The following is a 27933-nucleotide window of genomic DNA, read 5'->3' on the forward strand; positions in this document are numbered from 1 at the left end:
AAGCCTGCAAATATAATGAGGAGTACGATTTGTGAGAGATCAATTTCATTCTGATTCCAAATTTTCCTTTCTTCTACCTTTCCTGCATTTCTGGGTTCGACTGCATGGTTATCAAGGAATGCAACTTGGGCAATACTCACAGAGACAAACGAATTAGCCAGAAATGTCACCACTCTCGTGGTGCCTTTCAGCAGAAGTTTAAAACTTTCCCTCCCCAACTAAGGAATGCAGAGCTGCTCAGAGGAATTCAGACAATGACAAAGGAGCATCCTAGAAAACACCATGACTGCAATGGGAGCTTGCTGAAGCATTACTAGTTACACAGGCACTTTCCCTGTAACGCAGGAGTGGGAAGGGAAATTACAGACCTGAGGAAATGATTTTGTCTAGACACTCAGCGGGACCCTTAACATTTTCTTTATTAAAACTAGGGTACATTTTAAAATGAAAATACCAGCCTTGGACACGTGGTTAACAAACTTTGATGCTACAGCTTTAATAGCTACGCTACCCAGGTCCTTCAGAGCCATCAGCAGCCCCATTTGTTTCCAGGAGACCCCCCCCGAGTCCCTAGTTTCTTGCTAGGGGCAGCCACACATGGTGATAGCAGGTGTAATGCAGCACAGAGCCACGGAAAGGAGAGCGTAGTGATGGAAAAGAAGCAAAACCTAGAGGCCGTGCCAAGGTATGGCATTTCCCTTCAGCTGTTTTGGAGGAAAACACACCGAAGCCTTGCCGTGAGCATCTACCTGTAGCTGGGTGTGAGCCTCTAGCTTCAGCTCCACTGTCTGTGAGAAGCAACTGGAAACTCTCGAGGCAACTCTCCACATCCTACAGCTACAACCGAGCTGCTTCGAGAGAGGGTGGAGCTGCCACATGTAGCTGGGGCCGGTCAAACGCCTGGGGAGCTCACAAAAGCCTACGCGGTTTTGTTTTCTTTTTGAATCCTTTCTCAGCCCTCTTGGGCATTAAGTGCTGGCTGCTGCAGAAGGGTCACTGCGGGAAGCAGAAGGATTTCAAGAACAAAGCTGAAAAGGGTTTTTTTTCAACAACCCTCATTGGATCAGCGAGATCAGACCAGCTTCCATTTTTTTCCACATCCTTGCTCATCTCCCCACACACCAGGGAAGACCTGTGTTATTCAGTGGATTGACTCGTATGGAAAACAGAAGAATAGGGGGCCCGAGGTCTCGGGCTCAGCAGGAAACAGAAGTGCAACACTCACAATAAAATGGACGGGCTCGATGGCTGGGTGGATTTAAGGAACAGCTGGAATCTGATGAGTTAAAATCACTTCCTGCGAGAAAGCTGATCAGGAGGGTAAATCTTTCATGGATTACATTCAATTATGAGCTTTCACATCACGGAGAGACGGCGAGAAATCCATGCACAACATACACTCAAAATAATTGCGTTTCGGGTTCACCCACCCAGGCTGAACGCACGGACTTCGGATCAACGTGCAAACACACCCACTGCTTCTGGAAGGAGGCTAAACCCTCAGCACTCCTCCGAGGGGATCCTCCGGTGATAACAAAGCACGCGGCTCCTCTATACATGCCTGATATGCAGGAGATGGGCTGCCCCCGACATAAAGGCAAGGAATTTTTCTGCTCCTTTTAGATGTGGAGCCGAGCAGAGCCTGCACCTCAGGGTTTTCTAAGCAAATCTGGGTGCTCTAAGCAAATCTGAGACAGCTCTCCTGGTTTGGGAGCGAGCCTCTGCCATGAAACTTCGTGAAAACAGCAAAGGCAGAGAGGCAGGCCCTGAACTCCCAGCGCAAAACAAGCCAACAGCTGATGGGAAGGACAGCACGTCCCTTAGGGAAAGTGTTTGGATGTGGCTGGTTCTATAATGATAGCATTTGAGATCAAGCAGAGACCAAATCCAGGGTTCTTAGGCCGAACTAGCAAAGTGGCAGTGTGTGTACTTTTATAAATGCATGCTTTTTCAGCGCTGGGTGCCTATCAAGGGGCAGACTGAAAAGTGGCCGTCTTGTTTTGGTTTGTTTTTTTAAGGAAAAAAAAAAAAAAGGAAGTAAAAGGAAGATCACATAAACATGAACATGAGGAGAAAATCACAGCGGCCAGAACTAAATCTTTTACATTCATTTTTCACCAGCAGAAAGTTTTAAGAGGGGATGATTTCTTGCAGAAATCTCCCATTAACATCATGTCCCAGCAGTAATGAAGGCATTACAGCGAGCAGTTACCATGTGGGTTCTGAATTTATAACCAGTGCTGGAGCCCAGGGCGAGCACGACCCCGCTCCCCCAAGCTCACCCGGGCTCCCAGCGCAAGCGGCGTAGGTCAGGCAAACAAACCCCATTGTTTGCTTTCCTTCGGGGAAACTGGTTGCTTAATTTCGTCACGTGCTTCTGGAAATCCCAGCGAAAAGGAAACATTTCCACTCCTTCCAGAGCTGCGCTGATGACTGTGGTGCTCGGCAGGGCCGTGGAGCATCCTCCTGCTCCCTCCAGGTGCTCCCCGCTGCTCGCAGACCTGCAGCGCCTGACCCCATCCGAGCCCCTTTTATCGCTGGCGATAAAAACCTGTGTGTCAGACTTTCCTGGCTGTTACCCTGCGGATGCTAACCGAGGTGGGAAGTCACTGGGTCACTCCCCAGTTCTCTGACAGGGCCAAGATGTCTTTGGGTCAACACAGAGCCGCCGTGGAGGTGCCATCTCTGCGGCACCCTCATTTTGAGCAGAGGTTGCTCACCTCTGTCCTCCAACGCACAGGAGCTCTGTGACAAAATTGGCCCCAAGAAGGGCACAGGGTTAGAAACAGGGAGCGGGGATTTAGGAAGCGGAGAGGGTCCCTTAATCTCAGAAAATGCTCCCTTTCCCAAAACAAAAAATCTGCCACTGGGGCCTTGAAATCCGAGCCCCACAGCATGAACACGGGCTCTGTCAAACCAGCCGGGTTTCCTGCAACTCTGATGAGGAATTCAGTGCAACAGCTCGCCAAAACAGGTGGTGAGTGTCCAGTTCAGACTCAGATGCAGTGGGCTATTGTACGTGTCCCATCTTCCCACCCCTCGCCTTCCAAATTCTCGTGTCAAAAGAAAAGGGTCAGCGCAGCAAACAGGCTGAACCACGCCGGAAAAGCCGGGTCTTTTTAACTGCAGCAGTTGCAAAATGCGGGTTTTACAGTATGGGAAATGCAAAAGAATTGAGTTATTTTGCCATTTTGCTACCAAGGGATCGGGCACGCAGCTTGTAGCAGTATTTGATGAATGGCAGAAGGGAAAGACTTGATTTTTCGTTCCTGGGTCGCATTCACAGCAAGGCTATTGCAAAGAAGAAGCCCTTCTCTCTTTCGAAGAATTGATTTACTCCAATAAAACCTCAGCCCTCTCTCTCCCGCCAGCTGAAAGAGCTGCCTTTGTACCCGTCAGCGAAACCATTAAGAAACGTGTCAGACTGAGGGAGATGTGTTTTGCCCAGGTATTCCTGAGTGCTACAAGGCGGCAATACCGAATCCCTCGCAGCACTCGTTTCTCCTCGCTAACAGAGTATCATTGTTCTTATTTAAAGAAATAACCCTCACAAAGCTGAAATAATCATTCAGCCCAAACAGCCCATGGCAAACGAAACAGTCTTTAGACAGCTGTCATGGCTCAGTCTTCCGGAAGCTTTGATTTTAATGAAACTCATTAAGGAAAGAAATTAACAGAAATTAACAGGAAAATATCATCATTTGTCTTGTTTCGGAAAGCCTGAACGGAGACAAAAGGCTCTTTAACGTGACACATCATTTGACCAGTCAAAACTCCCCGTTTCGCTCGGTCTCCCGTGCCGAGTAAATTCTTCCTAAGCTGCCCGTGCTGCAGCCCCACGGCTCGCTGCAGTGAAACGAAAACAGGCGAAGAAAAGCCTGGCTCTGCGCCCCCAGGAGCCCAACTCAGCACCCACGCACGAGCACGCGGGAACGGCCAAGGTAATGAACGTGCTACCTGCAAATAACCCGGGGTAATGAAAGATGAAGGGTAATGAGCTCTTCAGAGAAGGCAGCCAGCTCACAGGTAGTTTGTGACAACTGTTCCTTACTGTCCTCAGCATCTTCTCTGGCACTAGCTGCAGAGCTGCTCCTTTACCAGGCCTGCTGCATCGCCGCCTGGTCCTACAGAAGGCAAGGCAAAGCCACCTGCACCCGGGGCTCTGCATCTGCTCCACAAGGACGCCTGGGCTAAAATCCTGCTGCTGAAGAAACCAATCGAGGTTTGCTTTTGAAAGGGTCAGGATTTAGACCCCAAAGAGCTCTTAGGGATATGGAATTCATAAAGGTTTTTGTCTGATTCCTTGCAGAGTTCCCAGTTAGCGGCGTGTTCTGCAGGACCCGTGAGGGCAGACCCAAAGAGCAGGTACCACGCATGGGAAGAGCCCAGTGAGTACGCAGAAGCTGGTGGCAGGAGGTGGAGGACAGGCAGAGGAAATTGAGACTAATGGAAATGTTGCTGAGAAAGGAGAAAGCGCTGAGCCTTCGGACAAAGGAAATTTGGAGAAATGAGCCAAATGAGTTCCATCCAGCTCGCATAAATCCCGAACGATGACCCAAGCCATATAGGATATGGTTTTGGAAACTGGGTCCCATCCAAATTGCCTTGGTGTCAGGACAACCTGCATCTGCCTGATCTGGAATCACCCCTACCTCTCTTCTTTTATCCCCACGCACTGGGAAATGCTCCCCTCGCTCTGAGTTGGGCATCTGGCAGAGAGACATACACCCTTTCTAATCAGGAATACCAGCAACATCCTTCATACCAGCAGGTCCATGCCTACAGCAATGACCCACTTGTGAGTACAGCTGCTCCAAAATAAATAGTTAATCTGTTAAAATCATTTGAGGTAAACTGATGGCTGCTGTAGGCCCCCCAGCTTTGTGAACTGGCAGGAAGGCCTTCTTGAAGAACAGAACCCCACCAAATTGTCCTTCTCTCACCTGCGTTGCCTCCTCCCTGACTCCGCGAGGGCGCTGTGTTTCTTCCCACGGGCACTGCGCTCCTCCCCATGTCTTGCATCAGATTATTTACCCAGGCCTGAAGACTCTCCTACATGTCCTCCACCACTCAAAAATGTCGCACATAAATGATTCAGAAGTACATGCTTTATCCATTCCTACTGCTTCAAATCACGTCAGCCAAACACCGCCTGCCTGCCTGCCACTTGGCTCCCTCTTGCCTTCAGCCTGACCAGGAGCGAGCCAGAGGTGCCCTGCCTTCCCCAGGCACAGCCGTCAAGCTGAGCCCCATCACAGATCCTGACTGATGAGGTGCTCACAACACCTACAGAAATCAAATCCTTGCAAATCCTTGCTCCTTACACGTCGCTTCTGCTGCTGCCGTTAGCACCAAGTATTCCACTGCACTTCTTCTGCTATCTTGATTTGCTTTCATTTGCTCTGGCATGTAATACGCTGTGCGTTTCTAACCTTCATTCACAATAGCTATTTTAGAATTGCTTGCACTTCATCAAGCTTCCTTTTACACCCTCCCTTTTTTTATTCCAAGGAGGGCAGATCTAATTTATTCACCTTCTCAGGAAGGAAGCCTGGAATCCCGCTGAAGTCCTTTGCCAACCTCCCACTGCCCGAGACCTCCACAACTGAAACGTGATGTTCTTCACTCCCCGGCACTCCTCTCTCTCTGTAATCCTCACCTCCAATCTGCACCTCGGTGACCGTACTGCACAAGTGTCACTGCAAACACCCCAAGCACCCCTACAGGAGAGCCCTGAGCATGGGACTGCTCCAGCTCCATCCTTGGGAAAGGGTGGCACAGCTCCCCGCACGGCAAACAGGGCACAGGGGTAGGTACTGACCTCTTTTAGTCACTGTTCTCTCCTTTACAAAACTCAAGACAACTGGGCGAGGGACCCTTTATTTCCATCACCATTCTTCATACTGCTCAGCTGAAGGGACCTGTCCTGTGGAAAAACTAGACACCCGTACCCCAAAACCCATACCAAGGACACACCAAAGCAACCCCCTTTCCCTCCTATTTACACTGGAAACTTCCAACATCTACCTAAAATTTTGCCATCACTTTGCCTGTTACCAAAGGGTCTGTCCTTTGCTCTCAGACACCTTTATTTTATGTACCATGACAAGAAACAGCAGACAAAACTTTTCATTTCTCTAGTCTGAAAAAAAAAATAAAATAAAGCTTTTCTTCTGGGTTATAAAGGAAGAAAAGCTTTCAGGACTTAGTAGGCAGGTTTGTTGATGAAGTACTTTAAATATGAAACAGAAAGCATCCTTCCCGTGCTCCTTTTTATGAGTGCATTTATGGAACATTTTTTAATTCTGGAAGCAACAGCATGTGGCCGCTGCATTGAAAATCTTCAGAGCAGATTTCCCAATAGTTTACTTCAGTTCCATAAAAGCATCATTCAGCCAATTGCCATGGGACTACTGCTTTGTAAAACTGGGTGATCCCACGGAGAATTTCTTTTTTGGTGCCCTTATTGTCACTTACTGCAAAAATAGCGTTACCAAACCTTACGCGAGGGGCTATTTCCAGCAGGTACTGCACACGCTGCAGGAGCGTATGACAATTTACACATCAAGCACAGGGAAAATGGAAGCACTCGGAGCACTACTTTCATGTACACCTGGCAGTTTGTGTGTGTCCTGGATGCGATGTTTGTTGGTCACCATGACTCTGGTGGCCTCGTTTCACAACGAGCCCCTACCTCAGGTTGGTGCAGCCGTGCCTCAGCACTGCCAGGCACGCACATCCTTCCCGAAGGGCTGGTCAGAGCCAACTGAGCCTAGCAAATGTGTTTGTGCATGGTTCTTTAGCAACATAGCACACACAAAGCCTGCTCTCTTTTTTCCCTAATACTCACGATTTTTGTAACTGCTGATTATTTATACACAAGACCCACAGACTTTCTTTCTTCCATCTTATCCTCAGCCGTTGCAAATGTGGCGTTGTTGCCACTTGCTCTGTTAGGCACGAATTAATGCATCAGAGGCATGTAATTTATGCATGCTATTTTGTCAAGTCTGTTTGTATGGAATCTGCTCCGGAGAGGCAAGCTGCTCTCTACTCTGTGGCCAGAAATAGTATTATTTTTTTTTATTTATTTTTTCCCCCCCCATCGGTGCCGTGGATCGAGGTAACTTCGGAGCAGTCAGCAGGAAACCTCTGCCAAGATGGAAATTGCAACGTCCCGTGTTTTATGGGGCTTCAGGTAAAGCTGATTTGCGTGCATGCAGGAGTATGACACGGCTGTAAGAGAAGGAAACCCTAGATGACACGGATGTCTGGGGGATGCCATTATCAGGCCAGCCAAAGGACCAAGGACAAAGGAGTGATTTACCCCGTCAGACTACGGCTCTGAGCTTCTAGGCTTTAGGAACGGCCGAGGAAACAAGCGGGCTGCCTGTCTTTCCCAGGAAGCAGCGTTACAACAGCGACAGCTTGTTCCACTTAAACGCGCCCCCCTGTAATAGCAGAATTACTTGGGGAATGAAGACACAACATACAGCCTCTCCGTAGCGCTTTACAATCCTCAGGTCAAGTGCTAATGCACACTACAGAGCTCTCTCTGGCAAGTATTGTCAGAGCTGTCATTAAAGACCTCCAAAAGTCTTAACTGCGCAATTGAAAATGTTTCCAAATCCTCTTAGCCCAAACATAACAAATCTCGCTGTTGTTAACTCTGATGTTTGGTAAATTCGACACTACTTGGCTTATCGAGGGGGCTGGAGAATGTTTTTGTGCAACGGCACAGATCCACACAAGAGGCATAATGCATCTTCCCGAATCTCTGGGAAGGGATTTAGGCAGGGCGAAGGAAAAGGGGAAATCAAAGACCACCTCTACCACGGTACGAGGACGATTCCGGGATTAAAAGGCACAATAATGCCACCCAATTACAGCCCTGCCTGGGTCATGCGCTACGTGTAGCAGAAAGAAGCAAGATGGCAGATACCCTGGGTTATTTTAATTAATTTAATCATGTGACTAATTGGTCTCTGCTGGGTTTCTGTGGTAACTGCTTCCTAAGTGCTGATGGGCAATTGTGTTAAATGTAGCTTGGAAACTGCACGTAGGGTGCAGTGCCTTCTAGAGAGCACGGGGAATTGTGCAGCTGTGCTCGGAGGGTGCTCCTGCTGGGGCTCTGATTAGCTGCGAGCAGGCTGCTTACAGCTGTACCGTCCTCCCCGCTCCTCCGCAGGCACGCTTCCCCCGGGAACGCGCTGATGTGCGGAGAACACGCGAGACCTTCTGCCCCTGGTGCGTGAAGGCAGGTTTCCTGCGGGGCTACGTGGAGGCGCACGGCCACAGCAGGGCACATGCGATGCGGGAACAAAGGGGGAGCAGCTCCGGGGCCCTGCGTGCATGGCACGAGGCCCCAGGAAGCAAAACCATCAACCAGTGGCTGTGTTTGAGGGTAAATCCATTGCTGAACCCCAGCAGAAATGACACACAAACCTGCTTGCTCTGGCTGCTCCTGCCCCTCATGTTTTATTCACCAACTCCCTGCGTCCGCACGGGTCGCAGACAGCGCGGAGCCCTGCAGGGGCTCAAAACTGGCAAAGATGGAAATGGCTCGTAAAAAGCCATTCCCTCAGTCCTTGCGTTGAGTTTTGTGCCACCACGAGTAAGAAGTTGTCATCCTGCTGGACCCAAACTTACACACTCTCATCTCCTCGCATGATTAATGGAAGAGCGCGCATGGAAAGCTGATTAATAAGAGCAGCCTGCATTCCAGCAATCACAACCACACGTAAGAAATGACTGTTTAATGGGGTGGTAACTTAAACCCTGTTAAGCATACAGACAAAAAAAGAAACAGAGAGAATCTCAATGGCACCTTTCAACAACAAAAAAAAATAATTAACATCCATAAGACAATCCAAGACATGCAGCAAATAGGGAACACAACGTGGAAGAGCCAACACGTACCTTACCCTAACCTTGCTGGTGAAAATGCAGAAATAGGTAAGGAAATACAGCAAGACATAGCCAGGGGGAGGTGAAAAGTTTGGCAGCTGCACTCTAAAGGCTCAGAAGGTTCAGTTTAATAAAGCAAGGAAAGGAGAAGGCAGAATGGGGAAGGAGGAAAGACGCACATTACCTCACTGCCTTGGGCGACTGGAGAATGAAGTATCCAGCCTGAGTAAGTGTGGCACACCTGGGCCTTATGTTATTTAATATAAATTAGGTTAAATTTAAAGTATCTTACCCAGCTTTATCAGTAAAAAGTACTAGTTGTAGACCACGAAGCACACAGACAAATACCTAATTCCTCATTTTTCCTGTTAAAACAGCACCGCTGCCTTGCATCTTTGGATTCAGTCATCACCCCGCTGGCATTGGTGGAATCACAGCCCCTGACATCAGCACACCCAAAGCACCTCCTTTGTTGGGATTCTGGCGATCACTGCCTCACATTCAGTTCTGCAATCTGTACTGAGATAGCCAAACCTCAGTTCAAGGCTGAAGGCACAGAAAGCTCAAAATAACCCCATTGGATCCACCGTTGTCATTAGCTGCCTTTAGGAAATCACTTTTAGGAAGCACCTCACGAACCACGCCACGTGTTCTACTATCTGCTGGAAAAGCTTAGCATAACAAAGGTAGCTGCACATCACATTTTACACTGAAACGTACAGATGCAGTGAATTAAAGTCACTTCTCCGCGACCCCTCTAAAAATAGCCCTTCCTGTGACAGCCTGAACACAACCTCGCACTCTGCTTTCGTCTGTTTATAAAAAGTCTCCTGTACTTTCTGTATCTGCATCAGGAATAAATATCAGGAAACACAGGAATTTTCAGACCATCTCAGAAGAACAGCGTGGTGGCACAGATAACTGCGTTACCAATTTTAATGAGAGATTTGAGGATGACTGCAAGTGAGACAAAATATTTTCATGTTAACAAGAATAATATTTTTTTTTTTCCGGCGACACTACAGCAAATCCACAGATTCTCCAGATCAAGTAAAAGGCAAATGGAGCTATTACAGTTCCTGGGCCAGAATCACGACTGGTATTTGTACCCAGCAAAGCTGCTGATTTCGGGCCACAGCTGCATGATGAAGCTCTTCCCAGCCTTCTCTGCAGGCTGAGCACCTTCCCGCTCCCCAAACCATCTTGGACAGCACGTTCCTTAACTCTGCCCTCCGAGCCCTGCTGCTCCTGGCTCCAGCCACGTGTCCCAGCCTCGTGGCTAGCCCCACAGCCCTAACACTGCTGACCCCGGCCACGGCCACTTAACTACCTCTACATCTGCACGGTCTAATTGATTACCTTTAATTAGCCTCAGCTCCAGCATCTTGTCCAGCTTTACTCATTCCACCAAGATATTTGTTTCGGGGCTTTTCCCTAGATACATTAACTTGCTTTTGTCCAAGCAAAAGCAATTTAGTTGCTTTTTTTCATTATTTCTAATTCCTCCAGAGAATTATTTTGGTATCCGCAGCTCCTCCGAGCTCTGTACCGTCTGCACAGCGAGCGAACACGCTGCTCCTTCTGTCCTGGAGATCATTAATGAAACATGAAAACCAACCTAACGCATGGCCCTGCAGTACCTCTCCATCCATACAACCTGATATGCCGCTCTTTATCACCACCCTTTGCTTTACTCTTTGAGCCTGTTCTCAGGCCGCTTGACGGCATTCGCATCCGAAGCAAGCTGAATTAATCCGAGGGTAAGATTTCATGAGATGCTCTTTCGAGGGCTTTACTAAATTCCAAATCCATTACAACTTCTGATTTCCCTCCCTCGGCTAATTAGCATGCGTGTGTGTACACACTGGCTGTGTTTGGTTGGCAAAACCTCTGCATGCCCATGTCATTTCTTGCCCGTATGGTTTAACTGCAGGCAGTGGGGATTTGGTTAAGCGGGTTTCGTGTGTTGAAATATCTGCATTTTGTTGAAAAAGTCAACATTTTTCCTAGAAACGATTAATGTTTCCGTGGCAAAGGGAATTAAAAACTTTTGTCACGCATACAAAGGCATTCCTCGGCAGTATAAAGTAATTTTTGCGTTGGCACTACTCGGTTTATGCAATCAGCCTCGTGTTGAAATGTCCAACCTCGTGTGGAGACGCGGACCGAGGTATGCTGCTGTGCCAAAACGCATTCATTGCTCGCATCAAGCTACCCATCGACATCAAATCGTGCATTGGAAATAAACAACCTTATCCAGCAAACGTGATCCGGAGGCCAAATAGCTATGTTCACCGAAATATCCTTCTCTACTTACAATGTTCTTTACAGGGTTACAACCTGCCAGGTCATGCCTAGCTGAAAGTTACCTTATTCTGCCTTTCCACCACTAAAATAAATATTATTTAGGAACTCTCGGCTTCATTTCCGATGCTCAGGAAGAAAGTAACCTTCTTATCTCTTTTTTTATCTTTATTCTCTTTTTTTTTTTTTCTTTCTTTTCTTTCTTTCCTTCTTTCTTTCTCTCTCTCTTTTTTTTTTTTTTTTTAAACACCAGACAAATGACTTCCAAATTTTCAGGAACAGTTGCTGCTTTTAATGATATATTGCAGATCCTTGTCAATATCTCTGCTGCTTCACACTTTTATTTCCTTAGGAACACTCGGATGAGTACCATCTGGTCCTGGTGATTTACTGCACTCGAGTTGCTGAAGTTGCTCCGTAACTTCCTCCTAAGAGACTTCAATTTCTCTTCTAAGGCCACACTCTGATTTCCTGCGAAAAGTGTCCTTGGAGCAGGAATTTCCCCATCATCCTCTGTGGGGAAGGTGGACACAGAAAATTAATTTCACTTTTCTGCTGTTCTGCTCTTTCAGAAGGAGCTGGAGTCACTGCTGGGTGGCCTACGGGAGCTGGAGACTTAGAAGGGGCTGTTTGCTTTATTTTAAGAGATATTTTTTCTACCCCATCTACAGAGATGTGTATATACGTCTTTCCAGTAAATTCCCTGTTAAAACTGACCTGCTCATGTTTTTAGATTCTTTGAGGGAGGAGCTTTGCCTTAAAAAAGTCACACATTTGGTATTTCTGGTGCAAGCGTGCCTGGGACCCCACTGGTGTTTCCATAGTTTAACAGCCACACTTCCAATGTGGAAAAAAATGTTTTTTCCTCTCTTGCTGTGTGAAAAACCACAGAAACAATGCGCAAGCAGACCGCACGCAAAATACCAAGAGGGCCTGTACACAATGTACAGTCAAATATGCACAGGGCCTGATCCAAAGCTCAGGAAAATCGATGGGAAGTCACCCACTGACGCCGATGGAATTTGGCCCAAGCCCAAAGCAAGCGCACGGAAAAGCAGAGCGGGTTTTTTTGTCTCATCTCTCAGCTACAGTAATCATAGGTGTTGTTTGCAACAGTAGTAGGTAACAAATTTTCCAGTCGAAGTGTGATTTTTTCAGTTGACAGTGTCCCTTTAAGCTTCTGCACTTCTTCACAGAACTATGCCAGATTTACTCTCCCCTTTCTACTTTCTCCTTGCTCAGAGGTATACGTACCATCTGTGCATCTAATATGGTGTTCTTAAATAGCCTCCTGAGTGATTCAATGCTGCTTTTTCCTTTTTTAAAAACTTTCTCTCGGTTAACCCTTTTCCTCTTTATTTCAGGGCCTTCTTCAGAGTTCCTCTTCCTTCTTCTCCTCAGGATGAAGTCACCGTACGGTGGCACTGCAGGTAGGAGCGCAGTCACCTGCTGTTTTACTGCCTATGCATTAGACAAAACTCAGTAAGAGTTGCCTTACCAAAACACTGATATTTGTAAATTGTTCCTACAAATGCAGGCATAAAAATCAACCAACTGATGACAGCCAGTTGAAGCTGACCACTCCCACCAAGCCATGAAATTATTCAAACCCATCTCCTCACAAACATCTAAACATCATTTTTCTTTTTAAATCCCTAGATTAATCTTTTAATACTTATATTATCAGACTGGAAACTTTCAAAGTCAGGCTGGACAGGGCTTTGAGCAACGTGATGTGGTGAGAGATGTCGCTGCCCATGGCACAGGGGATGGGCTGTGAGGTCCCTTCCCACCCAAACCTTTGATGGTACGTAGTTCCAGCAGCTCTCATCAGAGATGGAGCCACGTCCCCATGTCCCCACCTGCCCAGGACACTCCAAAACCTGGCCACCACCCAAGCAGCTCCACCAGGACCACTGACCCAAACACCCCTATGTACAACGAAGGCAGAGCCTGGCCGTCAGCTCCTTAGGCAGGAGATGAAATAAACCAAAACCATCTGAAGCCGCATAGAGGCAAGAAACCCTCCCACCCCCAAACCCAGCAGATACTTTATGACTGCTTCTAAAAATTATTAAACAGATGAGTACATTTACTCGAGCTACAAAATTGCATCCAGGCTGGCAACTTGCAACATATGTTTACTTTCAGCCCAATTTAAATTCAAATGGGTGAGTTATAAATGCTTGGGTTTTTGACAGAGAGCAGCCTGTAATTGCACTTAGCTGGCCAGCAAACAGTCTCTTACTATTGCAGAAATGATTTTCTACAGGAAAGATATTTGACATTTTCAGACTTCTGCCCTGCAAAAGCCACCTAGCTCCGCCAGCAAGTTTAACACTTACACATCGAGCACCACTTGATATATGGCAAGAAGCTGACTTTAACTAACAATTCCCGGTAGTAGATTTCCCTGTTCCTCCGGCAGCTTCTAAATCATATCCAGTTGGCCTCTTCTAGCCTCATGGAGATTCATGAGGCCAAATTCAAGGTTAACATGTGTACGGGCTCCTTCCATCTTCCCATAAACCAGCAAGTGTTTGCAAACCAAGCTAAAGGGATGAAGCTTTCCTACCTGGAAGGGGACAAAAGACGTGCGGTGTGATTTATTCCTTTGGTCTGACACAGTTTCATCCTTGAATGTGACCCTATGCATGATGGACAGGGAAGTTGCCACTTCAGAAGAGCACAAGAGTAACTAAACACAGACCAGCAGCTTACAACACATCACCATTCCCCTGGATTAGCCACTAGCTAATGCTGGAGAGAATTGCGACAGTGACATGTGCCCCTGAGAAAGGACCAGGAACAACAGAATTGCACCTAGTTAAACTGTATGGCTAATTGCAATACTCCGTGCATCCTTTTTGGGAGTATGATCAGCGGGGTGTCATTCACAACAGCGTTCCTAATCCAAACACATTTTTGGAAAACCATATTTGCTTAATTTTGCTTTTTAAATAAAAATATATAGAGAGTGAAAAATTACTCGAGCTACTTTTTCAATATTTCCCGACGTTAATGAGCTGACTGGGAAGTGAACAGATGCATTAAGCCAATAATTTATTCAAATGTCATGATATTTTTGAACAAACACATTATTTAACATGCATTTCATTATTTGCCCAGCTCTTATTAGTATTAATGATTGATGTGTTCATCAGCAAAAGGGAAAAGTGGCATCAAATATAATCTGTGCAAACTAGGTTCGCTTTGGAGACCTACCCTAAGTTTTCTCCAGAACGAGAACCATTTTCAATGCTCAATCTGTATGGATTGTGTAAAAACAAAGCTGGAAGGTGCAGAAATTTATACGGGGTCAAGGCAGCTTGGGCTAATATAACGCAGCGTGGACCGAGTGCAGGGGAGAGTGGTGTTTTATTGCATGACTGTCTCGCTCACGTACATTGGAGCCAAAGGGATTCAGAGGTAAAGTTAGAGCCCAAGTGTATCGGATCTGCTCATTTTCTGAATGCATCATTGTTGTGCATCTGAACTCTTTAATCAAAAATCCCCTGGTGATATAAAAATGTTCTGGACACAAATCACGAAGCCTACCTTGCCAAACTTTTTAACAAAGCAAAACGTCTGTTTTTCCCCTAGCATCTCTCTTTCCCTTCCAAAAATTCATCCAAGTGATTTAAGACTCCAGTAAAACACTTTGGTAATCTCCAGAAAAATAGCTACCAGCAATCTTTCTTCCTCAGCCACTCTGAGGACATATCCCGTAGAGAGAAACTCCTTTCACGTCTCCAGCGTCCATGTGCCACAACATCTCCCTGTTTAAACCCACGCCATTAGCCTGAACTGCGTACGGAAACCTTAAAAGCATTTCCAGTCGAGCCCTAACGCAATTAGTGGCATTTTGTTGTAACATCTGCACGTAAACAGGGCCTGCTTCTGGCACCGAGGAGAGAGGCAATCGCCGGAGCTGTCCAGAATTGGTGCGAGGAGCCCTCGCGTCAGCCGGGCGATTCACCCGAACCCAACGCCTGCTGTCCACGAGGCAGCAGATTCTCAGGTCCTAATGAGCACATTCATCTCGTTACAGCCCGAGTAGCCAGCCTGCGACACGAGCAATGTAATGGGACGTGGTGGTTGAAATTAAAAGGGAACACGCCTTTTAATTGTGTTGGATACCTGCTAGCCATTCGGACAATGGGAATTTGATTCAGATTTATGGTATTAAATGGCAGCAGATGGACAGTAAAACGTCCATCGAGTTTGCAAACTGACAAGCACGCTGGTTTGCCAGATCCCTTCATTAAGGCACTGGTGGCATCAGGCAGGTGCTGATGCATTTCGTCGTTATCAGCGCTCGTGCATTTTGCTTTGGTGTGGGTGAGCAGTGAGATACGCTGACCGATGTTCTCAGCAGGTTAATTTGGGACTTCCTCGCCTCTTCGAACCACGGAAAAACCTTCCTCTAGTTCAGGGAAGGAATTTTACGAGCCTTCTGGTTTCAGTATCCAGTAAGCAAAAAGGCCAGCTGATAACAGCTGGAGCACGCTGCACACTCCTCCTTCTGACTAACGCCACCCATCCCTTTCACGGCTCGGGATTTGCTGCTTATCTCAGGGCCTGCTCCCGATTTTTGGGTCACCGTCTGTGGCCTTCTCCCCTTCGCATACTTTAACAACATCCTCTGAGGGAGGATGTTTTCCTTTCCCCCCCTTCCCCGGATAGTTCCTCAAAGAAGTTTGCAACCGTGCCCCACGCTTGCACTATTTCCTCTGCAGACTCAGCATCTCATCTGCATTCATTCATCAGCACTCATTTATATCCTACCACAGCAATCACAGCCCTGGAGATGCTTGTCATCCTTTTCCCCTTCCACCTTCAAGCCTTAGCAAGAAACCTTATTAACTGGCACCTGCAGGCGTGCACACCCAGACACGAGCAAAACAAAGCCACGCACACACATCCTACAGAAACCCGCATCAGAGCGAGCAACTTTGTCAACTCTTTGTTACGTTTCTTTCCTCTGCTGCTCTGTAAAACCAAAAGGGACCTGCATGCAAACCAGGTAGGACACCTGCTCTGCGCTGACCTTTCTCAACGCCTCATTAATGCAAGGTAAATCTCCAGGAGCAATGGGTTTTCCATTCAGAGCCCCATGTGTTTCAGAGCTTATTATGGAAAAGGAGTCTAAAGGAAGATGTAACAGCTAAGCTTTTCTTTCTTTTTTTCTTTTTTTTCGTCAGGGGCATTACTCGAATGAAGTTGCTTTAAGCAATTTTCAAAATTTTCATGAATGATCATCATTTAACAAATTAAATCTTGCAGGTGCCTAAGAAAGAGACGAGAGCAACACTTTTGGCCATTACTCACTGACAGAGCAGGGAGATTGTTGAATATTTCTTCTTCGCTGTTAGGCTGCGTAATTAAGCTTGAAATCAAGAGAACTTTCTCTGACGATCCTCAGCAATAATTTGGGGGAATGAGAGCTTCTGTTTACTCCCAATTTTCAGCATGTGTTTGGATATTCATATCCATACTAATCACATGTTGTTATATATTAATTAACCAAAAAATTATTCAGGCAAAAGTACTAAGCCTTTACGACGCTGCGTGCAGTTTATTGTCTTGAAATATACTTTGAAAACATAAGGAGCAGAGGACTAAAGAAATGCCTGTGACTCCCTACAGCCCCATCTGATTGCTCACCTGCACCCTTGCCACACCAATGGGATAGAAGAGCATAAAGCACACCCTGCCCGGGTCTTCATCCCTGCAATGGGAACACCTCTTGCTGCGTGGGGAAGCAGGGAGGGCAAAGCCAGATGCTGCCTGGGCGGATGGTCTGCACTAAGGGCTCCTTTCCCAAGCCTGCTCGGCGGGCACCAAGCTGGGTGCCACAAATCCCTGTCCCCTACAGGGGAATGGACCCCTCACCGTTTATGTTTTCGTGCTGCTAAACAGTAATTTGCTTTCCCTCGTTGATTTACGCCTTTCTGTTTGTTTGTAGGAATGAAACTTGATTGCGCTGTAAGCACAAACATTTATCACCTTTTTTTCCTGGTGGTAAGGCAGTGCACAGCAGGGCCAAGGTCAAAGATAAAATACTGGCTGACAACCTCGCAGCCACTTCTTCTCTGAGATCTTAGTCAAATCAAGTAAATTATTCTTTATTGTATCTGTGAACAGAGCCTATAACCTCTACGAATTCAGTCCTTGTGCTAGGTTTGGCCATTTGGTCACAATAAATTTGTTTTCTGACCCATTGATTCAATAAACTTAATTTCAAAATTAATCTTTTCAGGCTTCAAACTCACTGGATCCAATTACGAATCCAATAGTTCCCTTTAAATTTAATACTCTGAAACTTGGTGGTCTGATGCTTTTTGCCCTGATGTGCCTCTTTGGTGCTTAACTTTATATTATTTGGCCTATAAACCTAAATCTCTTAGGGAGAGAGCGTCAGAACGGTTCCCGGTCTTAAATCTGTTCAATTACAAACATTGGTGTGAAATGCTCCCTCTCCTGCAACTCTTCCTTTTAATTGGTATTATTATGCACAACAGGTTATCATCGTGCACTGGTTCAGGATCTGTATTTGACTACGCACACCACACCAAGCAGAAACAAGAAGTTAGGTTTGGATTACTTTTGTTGAGAGGGAGAGGGAGGTGGTAGTCAGAAGTTTCTTCTAAATCGGATACAGTCTAAACAATTCACTCTCTGCCTAAAGGGGTAAGAAAAATCAATTTTTTCTTCATTTATTTCTAGTAATTTAGATAAAATTACGGTCTGTGGGGAGAGCCATTATAATTGCAAAATATATATATTTCCGTTCTTGGGAGGCTCGGTTGCTAACACGGCTAATTTTAAATGGTCATGACTGCAGGATACTCGGGGCAAAATTTGCATTTCTTACGAGAAAAGCAACTTCCAATCGCCCAAATCTTTCTCCTTAGAAGCTCCCAGTCTGGGCCACGAAGCCCCCCATCCGCCCTGACCATGCACCCAGACGGTGCCTGGAGCTCGAGTGGCACGGAGGGAGGGATGCACAGCTCCCAGCTGGGAATCTCTGGGGGTGCACACTTGCCCTGCCTATGGGAGAGGATTTGGTTATTAAGGTGGCGACAAAAATCCCGATTCTGAGCCCAGCGACTGGCATTCAGGGCTGTGGAATTTGCAGCGTTACTTAGTGGCGTTTCAAGACATCAGAAACGACTTAATTTTTACTGTTTAAACAGCCCCATTGTTTTAAGCAAGTGCTTATTGCAGCACTTCTCATCTGAGGGAGAAAGGGAAGACCGCTCAGCCTGATCCATTAGGAAATTCAAGCCTTAAACCAAGTGACCACAAAGTCCTATCAGCTCCCTGAAACGCAGCAGCTGTCCATATTTAATGTAACACAAGCCTATATTGTTGCAGAGGTCCGCTGTTTAAAACACACATAAGGCAGGTGAAACGTGACTGTTGTACTCCTCTGTTTGAAAAATGAGAAAGTGTGGAGCAGGGGAACTCCTCAAACACATAAATAAGCATTAGGCTCGTGGAGAAGACAGGTAGGCTGCTGCACCAGTACTCACACATTAAAGGTCAGGGGGTAAACCCGAAACTATCCCAACCACACAGAATTTCACAGAATTTTCTAGGTTGGAAGAGACCTCAAGATCATCGAGTCCAACCTCTGACCTAACACTAACAGTCCCCACTAAACCATATCCCTAAGCTCTACATCTAAACGTCTTTTGAAGACTTCCAGGGATGGTGACTCCACCACCTCCCTGGGCAGCCCGTTCCAGTACCTAACAACCCTTTCAGTAAAGAAATTCTTCCTAACATCTAACCTTGCTCCTGCGATCCTTTTCCTCAACACGCTGCTCTGTTACCAACAGGTGAAGTGCAAAATCAGAAGCACGAGGGGCTGCTGAGCTCTCCCATACCTGTCCTAATTTAAGGACAGCATTTCCTAAATATTCTGCCCTCTGATCATTTCATGCCACGAATACACGTGCAACGGGCAGCTCCAGGTTTCCCCAGCTGGGTTGGATTCTGTGCAATTACCGATCCCACAGGTGCAAAGAGGGAGAAAATCTGACTCACTGCCTTATTTTGAAGCAGAGCCAATGAAGCAACCAACATGATATTGACTTTATGTTATCTTGTTGTGTTTTGTCAAGCCCTCTCGTATGACATTTTCTTAATTTGCGACCTCTTTAGTGAAGGATAGGGCATTTCACTGGGATAAAATTTTATATGAAAAGATTAGGAACATCTATTTTTATTTAGCTACATACTAAATAATAAATGGTACAGAGTTTTCTGGGTGAAAAGATGAGGAAAATATCCAGAACTGTTTAGCTTCCAGAAGTTAATAGAGGTATAGAAAAGGGAACCGGGGGAAATAAGATGATCTGAGTCATCCTTTCTCATAATACAAGGGCAAGGAGACATCCAACAAAGCACGTGGGTAATAAATCCTAAGTTAGGTAAAAGGGAACTTTTTCAAATTACCTGACTGATTAAATTCATGGCCATAAACTGTTACTGAATCATACTACTTCAACATTGAAGTATGCCTATGCATTATGTTAACATTTATTTTTAATTAGCAGGGGATCTAAACCTTCCATACCAGGATCTAAGCTATAGATTAAGGAGCATCCACCATCAGCTGGTATTAAACCTTTCTCAAGGTTTACTAAGTGTGCAAGCGTGCACATACATCCACAGTACATGGGAACTCGTTCTGCAGTGAGGAGCATCCTAGGAGCCTGTACTTCCCTCCTCTACACTTCCAGACAGAAGATGTAAACACCACTCCTGGCAGAGGCCTCCACGTGACTCTGACTTGCCTGTCTGCTCCAGTAGACATTATGAGCTTGATTCTCCAAGACTGCCACCGAAATTCCACTCTACTGATCTTTGCAACCTAATTCTTCAGGCACTTTTTTTTTTTTTTTGGCAGGAGGATGTGACCCAAATTTATGAAGGAGGGTAATTTGCTCTAACAGTGCATCTTGAATCTAGGATCTCCGTGTGTTTATTTGTTATCAGCACATATTTAAAATACCAGACTTGGAGACCTGAATTTTGTTGCAACTTGAAAGGCCTTGAATGTTTTGTAGCATGAGGGAAAACAGTTATCAATCAGAAAACCAAGATGTAAAAGGTTTTATGAAGAAAAAATATTTCTGAGACAACAAAAGCTGTCCAAAGACTCCTCTTGCACTAGTAAATACCAGAAGGACACAGCTACTTTTTCAACAACTAAAAAAAAAAATGCTGGAGCGCTCCTTCATTATTTTTCTTTACATGACATATCGCACATACTGCTGCAGGAAAACAGCTGCTGAAGTGGCCTAGAGGGCATTTTCAGGCACTGTACTTCAGCGATTACAGCAATTTTGTAGGCATTCGATATTAGGATTACATTCTAATTTTAGACAAAGTTAAATTTAAATGGAGTAGGAGGGGTTTTCGTGCTACTTTGGATGTTCTAACATCACTTACCCCAAACCAAAAACTGTGTAAGGTCTGAATTTTGCAGCTATGATCACATATTAGCTGCGGTACATTTAAAAGAACGCAACTACAGCTCACTAGTCTCGGTGGGAAAATGTCCACTGTCACAACGGGATCCAGACTTAGGCCTTAAAAGCATTTACCTGCTGGCCATGATCCCACTGCCATGGAAATTTGTGACACAACTTCCACTACCTGGTAAAGCTGACACAGTCACACGCAGCCACCCCCTGCTCTACTGCACGGTGCCTCCTCTTAGTGGGCTGTGTGCAGCAAGCATCCTGAGGCCAAATTGGGACTCTTAGGTTTTTATTATTATCTAAACTCAACTGCCTCTCACAAAACCCAAGCATCAAGCTGAAGGAAACTGAAAGAAACAAGGTTAGTAAAGGGCTGACAGTGCAAGAGACAATACGGATGGAAAGTGGAGGGACTGGGTGAAACAGAGAAAACAAAAGAAAAGAGCTTCTATTAGATGCTAAATGAGACGCGGGCTGGGCCCAATTAAAGCTATGTCTATGCAGGTTACATCTTTCCTTATTTCTCTTACCTTGTTTCTCTTGAAATATGCTCTTCGGCAAGCTGCAAAGCACTTCTCGCTGCAGAAGCATTTCACTTCACTTCCCATACTCAGGGAATAGCGCTTGATTCCAACTTTCTGGCACCAGGCACACATTATTTGTACATTTGACACATCATCTTCTACAACAAAAATATAAGAACAATGTTTACATGAGATGCAAACACCTTCCTCAGACATCTGCACACTTACTCTTAGATACAACCGGCGCCGGCTCATCTTATTTCTAACCTCTCAGTATTTGGGAGTGGAACTGTGCCTGCCTGCGACTTCCAGCTCCTTCCACAGGTGACCTGTGCCAGGCAGGCTTAGCAGCCTGGCAGAGCTTCTAGGAGGGCTGGAAAAGATTATTAGCTTCAAAACGGTGCATTGCTGAAAAGCTCGGGAAGTCTCGAGAGCTTTTCAGCATGTGTAAGAGTGCACAAGTCTTTATTGAATAAGCAACTGGGAACAGAGGCTTAGTAAATCCTGCTGCTCTGCTCTCGTTGCTTACGGCCCTCTGGATATTCTGCTCAGCAAGCTGGTGACCAAACACGCCTGGACAGCACTGCACCAAAGCAGGTCTCTAACAAGAGCCCTCTGTTAAATGAGAAGGCAAATGAAGCGCCCCACTCCAGCGCTGTTTCGCAACAATGACAAGTGTGTAAAACGGGAGCTTTCACTGGAACACAGCAGCCACCAAAACCCGGACTTGAGCAAGAAGGGAGATGCAGCACTGCCAGGCTACTTCCCTGTCTTCGTGCTCATCAACCCAATTTTAATTCAGCCCCCCCCCAGCAAGCTCTTCTCAAATGTGCGTTATGAATGGGACGTGTACGCCTCCTGAGATGCACAGCTGGACTTGTTACTGGAGTCCCAGTGACATCCTTGGGCAGTCATCATTCTCAGCCAGCTTCGCAGACAGGGGCAGGGAATAGTTAAGCCTCCTGGGCAGATGACTGCAGTGAGTTAGCAGGAATCGTTCTGACTCAAAACCCCAAACTCTTCAGTCCTGATGTCCACTCTATTGTACAGCACGACCTTTTGGTTACAGGCAGCAGCCATTGTCTAACTGCTGGGAAAAAAAAAGTCCCCAAAGACTAATTGTTAAAGCAGTTCCTAGTCCATGAGCTGTGGAGAATTCATGGCTCAGAGAGTCTGTCATGCAGCCATCCCATTTCCCTATAAAGGATTTGTTTTCGAAGCTACACTGTCATCGTTCTGTAAAATTATTGGCAAACTAATTTTTAGCAGAGTGATTTGGCTCCTTTCCCCAGCTGTCATAACTCAGGGCTACGTGCCGCATTTTATTCACCTTAACGGAATAAATATTGCCCGTTTAATAACTTTTTTCCTTCCACAAATTGTGTTATGATTTACAGCCACAAATAAAATTGTACAATGTTAAAAAAAAAATAATGACCTTTTAGTTTTAATCAGACTGTCTACCCTTAGAGCCGTATTTAAGGCTAGGTTGTAGCACAGGTTTGTGCTTAACACATTTCATCATTTACTCTTTAGTGGGATTTCTCAATATTATAAACCCTTTAATACACCGAATATCGAGGGAAATCAAACCAATTTGGCCAGGACCCGGGGGGGGGGCACAGTCTGGGGGGGCCCAGCCCAGCAGTTCTTACCATTTTCATCCCGAGCCGTTTGTAGTACCAAGCATTTACAAAGTTGTCCCAATTTAGCTGGTTTTGCACCATAACCATGCAATTCTTTACACACCAAGCTTGCCCCTTTGAATGCACCGGGACAAGAGGAGAGCCTGCGAGCCGAAGGGGAAGAGCTGGGTGCCTCCCGGTTCAGGGAACAGCAACCTGTATTTCCTACTGACAAGAAGTATTTTGTCTTGGGAAAATAGATCTAGCAGTGATACCTTTCTAACAGCCTTCATTACCGGTGAGAATAGCTGTCATTAATGAAAAAGGAAAATTACAGAGCTGAAAGAGAGTTCACCGGCAAAGCAGGTGCTGGAGCACCTCTTTTCGAAGCAGGTTGGCTTGGCTTGGGCGGAGTTTTAAGGAGAAGCAGAGCTCTGCCCCTGGGATTTCTCAGGACTTTTCACGTGTGACTGAAGAGGGGAAAACCCTCAGCCACCACTCAGCTCCTGCCCACGGTCACGGATTAACTCTGCCTCCCATGGACCATCAGCAAGACCACACAACCATCCCATTCCAGTCGCACAGCATCCCAGCAGCGACTGCACACACGGAGAAGCCACGTCACACGCTTCTCTGCATGTTGTTTTGCAGGCTGGTAGGGCTCATCCACCTCCTTCTGCCCAAGGCTTCCTTTCAGACAGACCCCAGCGCGGAGAAGAGAGGGGAGGGATGATGCCTTGCTCAGCATCACTTAACTTGTGGTCCATGGACGGACACACAAGTCAATAAACCAGCAGAAAATGGTCCACAAATTACCACCAGCCACTGTCTGCACCTCCAGGAAGAGAGAGCTGATATCCAGAAGGCATCATCGATATTAATCAAAATCATTTTGAAAGGAGGAAGGGCAGAAGGGAGGGAGTCTGCCTAAATACGAAGAACTTCAGTTATTTCTCTCTTCCACTCCCTTCTCCCCAAGTCATGAAAAAATAGTCACACGCAATATCGTCCCTTTAACAGTAACAGTAATAATAAAAGTAGATGCCTCTTCCATTTATAAGGCTCAGGAACGCCGCTACAAGAGAATTACCTGCACGCTGGGGGGTCCCGGCACGCCTTCCCTGGAAGGGCACGCTGATACATCACATCTAAGTCACATCTGCCCTCTCAGGTGTGGGTTTGGCCAACTAAATTTTTGATGCAACCGCATCTCCTCGTAATGCAATTCAAAATTCAACAGGTGAAAAAGGAGAAAATCCAATATCTAATTCCCTATGGATCCGTGCAGCCCTGGGAGAAGGAGACTTTGCTCTAAAACCAACTCCTCTCTTTTAGCTTTAAGGGAAGCTACCTAGGGATAGGTGCAGAGCCAGGCACCATGGCTTGAGCAGCAGGGTACGTGGATGACAGCTGGGGACAATAAAGGTCCAGACCTGATAGTGCACTTTCCTTCTTGACGGTATTTACATATATCTGAGCAGAAGCTGTGCAAATACTTGCAGGATGTTTCAAAACAATGTATTAAGCCCAGCAACATTAACAGAAAATTAATAGCCCATGTATTTCTATCACTACAATCCGCAGCAGTGGGGAGCAATAACTTTCAAAAAATCCATTAAGATTGTGCAAAATAAGGAAAGCCAAAGGGTGGTGCGTTAATTGCAGTCTTCCTAAACACAAACTGGAATAATCCGAAAGCAGTAATGCAAAATTTCCATTCAAGATAAGATTCCTCTCACTTTTTCACAGACCTTGGTTTCCTTGGTCCAAATCTTTAAAAATCACTTTCAAGACCACGTCCTGAATCTTTCTTCTGAAGTCTTTTGGTTGGACAAGGCCCTGGGCAACCTGGTTGGGTGGGAGGTGTCCCAGCCCATGGCAGGGGGCTGGAACTGGGTGGGCTTTAAGGTCCCTTCCCACCAAACCGTTCTGTACGGTTCTGATACTCATTTATTCTTGAGTATCTCCAATATATCCTCTTGAGTGACATGAGTTCATCCTGACCGCATGCCCATGTCCACTCTCACTGGAGCAGCTCTGCTGATGAAGCTGAGCATGATCTCAGCTTTGTCCCACCTGTGAGAGGCAGCACGGGTACTCCTACAGGCAAGACCACGGGGAGCTGTCACAGCAACACTGAATAATGATGTTGAGTTTTCAGCAGAACATCCCCACGGCTGCTTCCTGCAGCCGCATCAGGCAATAGGAAGGCGTATTCCTTCCACACGTAGCACAAGACCTGAATTTGCAGCCACTCCTCATAGGAAGAGCTATTGTGGGAGTTCCAGTACCGTGTTTTCTCTGCCCCCGGGTTGTGTCACTACAGGTGGAAGAAGTACTCCCTGCACCCCCTGCACAGATACTGTTCAGATACATCTCCTTGTGGCTTTTTGCTCGTGCATTTTTCATAATGAACAATGCAATAAACACGGTGCGTTTGCAGTGTTAAATCATGTTCCCAAAGGGAGCAGTTTGTATAACAAGATAAAATTATCACATTATAATAACTAAATATGCATCACTCTAAAGCATGCTCCAATTAATCATCAAAAGTTTGCACCGCCTCTTTAGGTCTTAATTAAGCAGAATGTTTGGTTTGTTGGTTGTTTTTTTTTTTTTCCTTTCAAACCAGTGTGAGAGAGCTGCAGAAAATTGTTCCTCTAAGACCAACAAGCAGCAGTTTAGATAAATCGATCTTATACAGAACCATAATTCGGAGAGGTGGGGAGAAGGGAAGGAAGGCAGCGAGCACAATAGAGCAAATCCATCATGTATAGCTCGGCCCCTTTATCTAGGCAAACCAGCGTGGCCTATAGTGCTTAGCAGGATGATCCTAAAATCCCTACAGTTCTGGAGTTAAACCCCGATCAGTTTACTAACTTGAAGGCTGCAACATTCTGCTAATGCTGTTTTGAACTCACTGATAGGCATTTGCAACTTTGGCTTCATGAATCCAGACAAAACTAAATGCAGTCACAGCTCTAATCCTGAAGATTACGGTGATCCCTGGACAGGTGCTCCAGAATCTTACTTTCCACATTTCCTTGCAAGAAATTCAGCAAGGAGATGCTCGATTGTTCTGGCAAGAAGAAAAAATTACTCCTGGAGGTGCCCACCTGCAGTACTGCGACGGTGATGTTGAGCAGGAGGAGGATGATGAGGACGCAGGGTCAGGGACAGCAATCTCAAAGGGTACATCCTCCAGACTAGGCAAGTCCATGCCTTGGAAAGGAACCTGTGCCTTGGCTGGGGCTGGGGCTGTGACCTGATACAGAAGATATTCTGGCAGCCCATCCTCCTGCGTGTCTCCCCACGGCCCGACTCTTCCTGGCATGCGAGTTTCCTGCCACCACAGCTATCAGCAGCCAGGCCTCACCACTACTGCTCACTTATTTGTTTGTTTATCTATTTATTTTTAACCCTGTGTTTCCTCTTTCATGCATCCCACCCCCTCACGCTGGCAGTTTGGATCCCAGTTTTTTAGGGGGGGAGGAAGCTGAAGGAATCCACCAGAACAGCCCCTCAGCCCCGTGCTGGGAACTACGCCCAATCCACCAGCACACATCTTTACATTTTATAGCTCTTTTCATTCATGCTTTCTAATGAAAAGCTGAAAAAAGATCTGAAGACATGAGATCTTAACTTGACATTTGCAGCATCAACAGCAAGCCTTTCTGGTTCCCACTGGGACCAGTCAGGATTTCATACTGGTTAATCCTGAGTTACGTGGTTGGCACTCTGGCTTTCCACTGAAGACAACCAAGCAGCACGTGTTCAGATTTTGTAACCTAAAAGCAGTTCCTGAGGCAGATGTGCCCAAGCAAGGCAGAAGCACCATTTCCATACTTTTTCTTATATCCAAAACTTTATCCGATTCAACTTAAAAAGTGAACAAACCAAACTTGTGCCATATTTCTGCAGAACCCTTTGTCAAGCACTGCTCCCCTAAACAGACGGGGCGTGTGACACACTCAAGGTACAAAAAGTACCTCAGAAAACGTAATTCTGAGAGGAAGATTAAAAAACAGGGCTTACAACAGAAAGCCTCTTGCTGCCACAGCCACGGCAATACCTCATGGGGTCCATAGTGCGTTTCGTTTTAAAGACCAGGCTCCTCAAGTTCAGTGCTCTGCCAAGGAAGTCAAGTGTCCCAGCTCTTTTCAAAAACTCATTTGGGGGATCTGAGCCTTGCCTATGTTTACCATGCCTATGTTGAGGCATATTCTCAAGCATAGCTCAGCACGAGCTTAATGCCCACCACAAATAAAAGCTGGCGTTTAGGCAGGTTTTAAACATGCAAAGAAAAAAGCACCTATTTCAGCTAATGGAGGGGGAACTCCCTGTGCGTTTCTAATATATGCTATTAAAGGGCATATGTGGACTTTGTGATTTTCTCTTTAGCACAAGGGAAACACTCGGCCCTCCACAGAGAGCAAAAGACATCAACAATGGGCTAGAAGAAGCAGGCTGATGGGCAACCATTGGCATTTTAAAACACAAGCACTAATAACCCTACGAGCGGTGTAAATTAGATGATTTTTCAAACCCAAACCAAAGTAAGTATTCGAAGAGCAGTGACTGAGGTTTGTTGTGGCGGCCTTTATCACAGCGCTAAAGCCGCAGTTAAAGGAATTGTAAAACTGTTCAGCAACTGGAATAAGATTTGGAAAATACAGAAGCGGGATCCAGAGAGCAGTAAAATGAAAGTCACCTCAATATATAGGCTTAATTAGGCCTGATAATGTGGTCTTTATTTAAGGGAAACTGCCACTGGGTTCTGCCTGGAATCAGCCTTCTTGGTAATGCAGTCGTGGAACCAATTCCTTGGTGAATTCAGACAGATAATTGTGGGATCCAGCTTTACTGCCCTGCTAACTGCCATTTAAAAATCTTTTATGCTTTTAGAGCCCTCCAACACAATTTAAATATTGATGCAATTTACAGCATGCTGCTCCAGAGCAGTTCCAGAGGATCAGGGAAACGGAGACACTGCAGCCTGCAGCAGGTGTCAGAGGAAGGAGGGAGCATGCTCTTGCCTGCCTTTAAAGAACTTTTTGCATTCTTCTTCTGCATTCT

General features: G+C 46.0%; 1 protein-coding gene and 1 long non-coding RNA gene across 3 annotated transcripts in view; one reads left to right on the forward strand and one right to left on the reverse strand.

Moving 5' to 3' along the window:
• Nucleotides 1-27933, reverse strand: part of SOBP (sine oculis binding protein homolog) — a 94517-nt gene that overhangs the window by 51666 nt on the left and 14918 nt on the right. For both annotated transcript variants that reach the window (XM_068677771.1, XM_068677770.1), the window contains exon 4: nucleotides 21239-21390. In XM_068677771.1, coding sequence (XP_068533872.1) covers nucleotides 21239-21390 — 152 coding nt within the window. The remainder of the gene's footprint in view (nucleotides 1-21238; nucleotides 21391-27933) is intronic.
• Nucleotides 19282-20853, forward strand: LOC137854418 (uncharacterized). Its single transcript, XR_011095154.1, has 2 exons — nucleotides 19282-19350; nucleotides 19776-20853. It is a non-coding gene; the product is annotated as an uncharacterized lncRNA (long non-coding RNA).

The sequence above is a fragment of the Anas acuta genome, chromosome 3 (genome assembly GCF_963932015.1).
Source record: "Anas acuta chromosome 3, bAnaAcu1.1, whole genome shotgun sequence".
NCBI classification, from domain to species: Eukaryota; Metazoa; Chordata; class Aves; order Anseriformes; family Anatidae; genus Anas; species Anas acuta.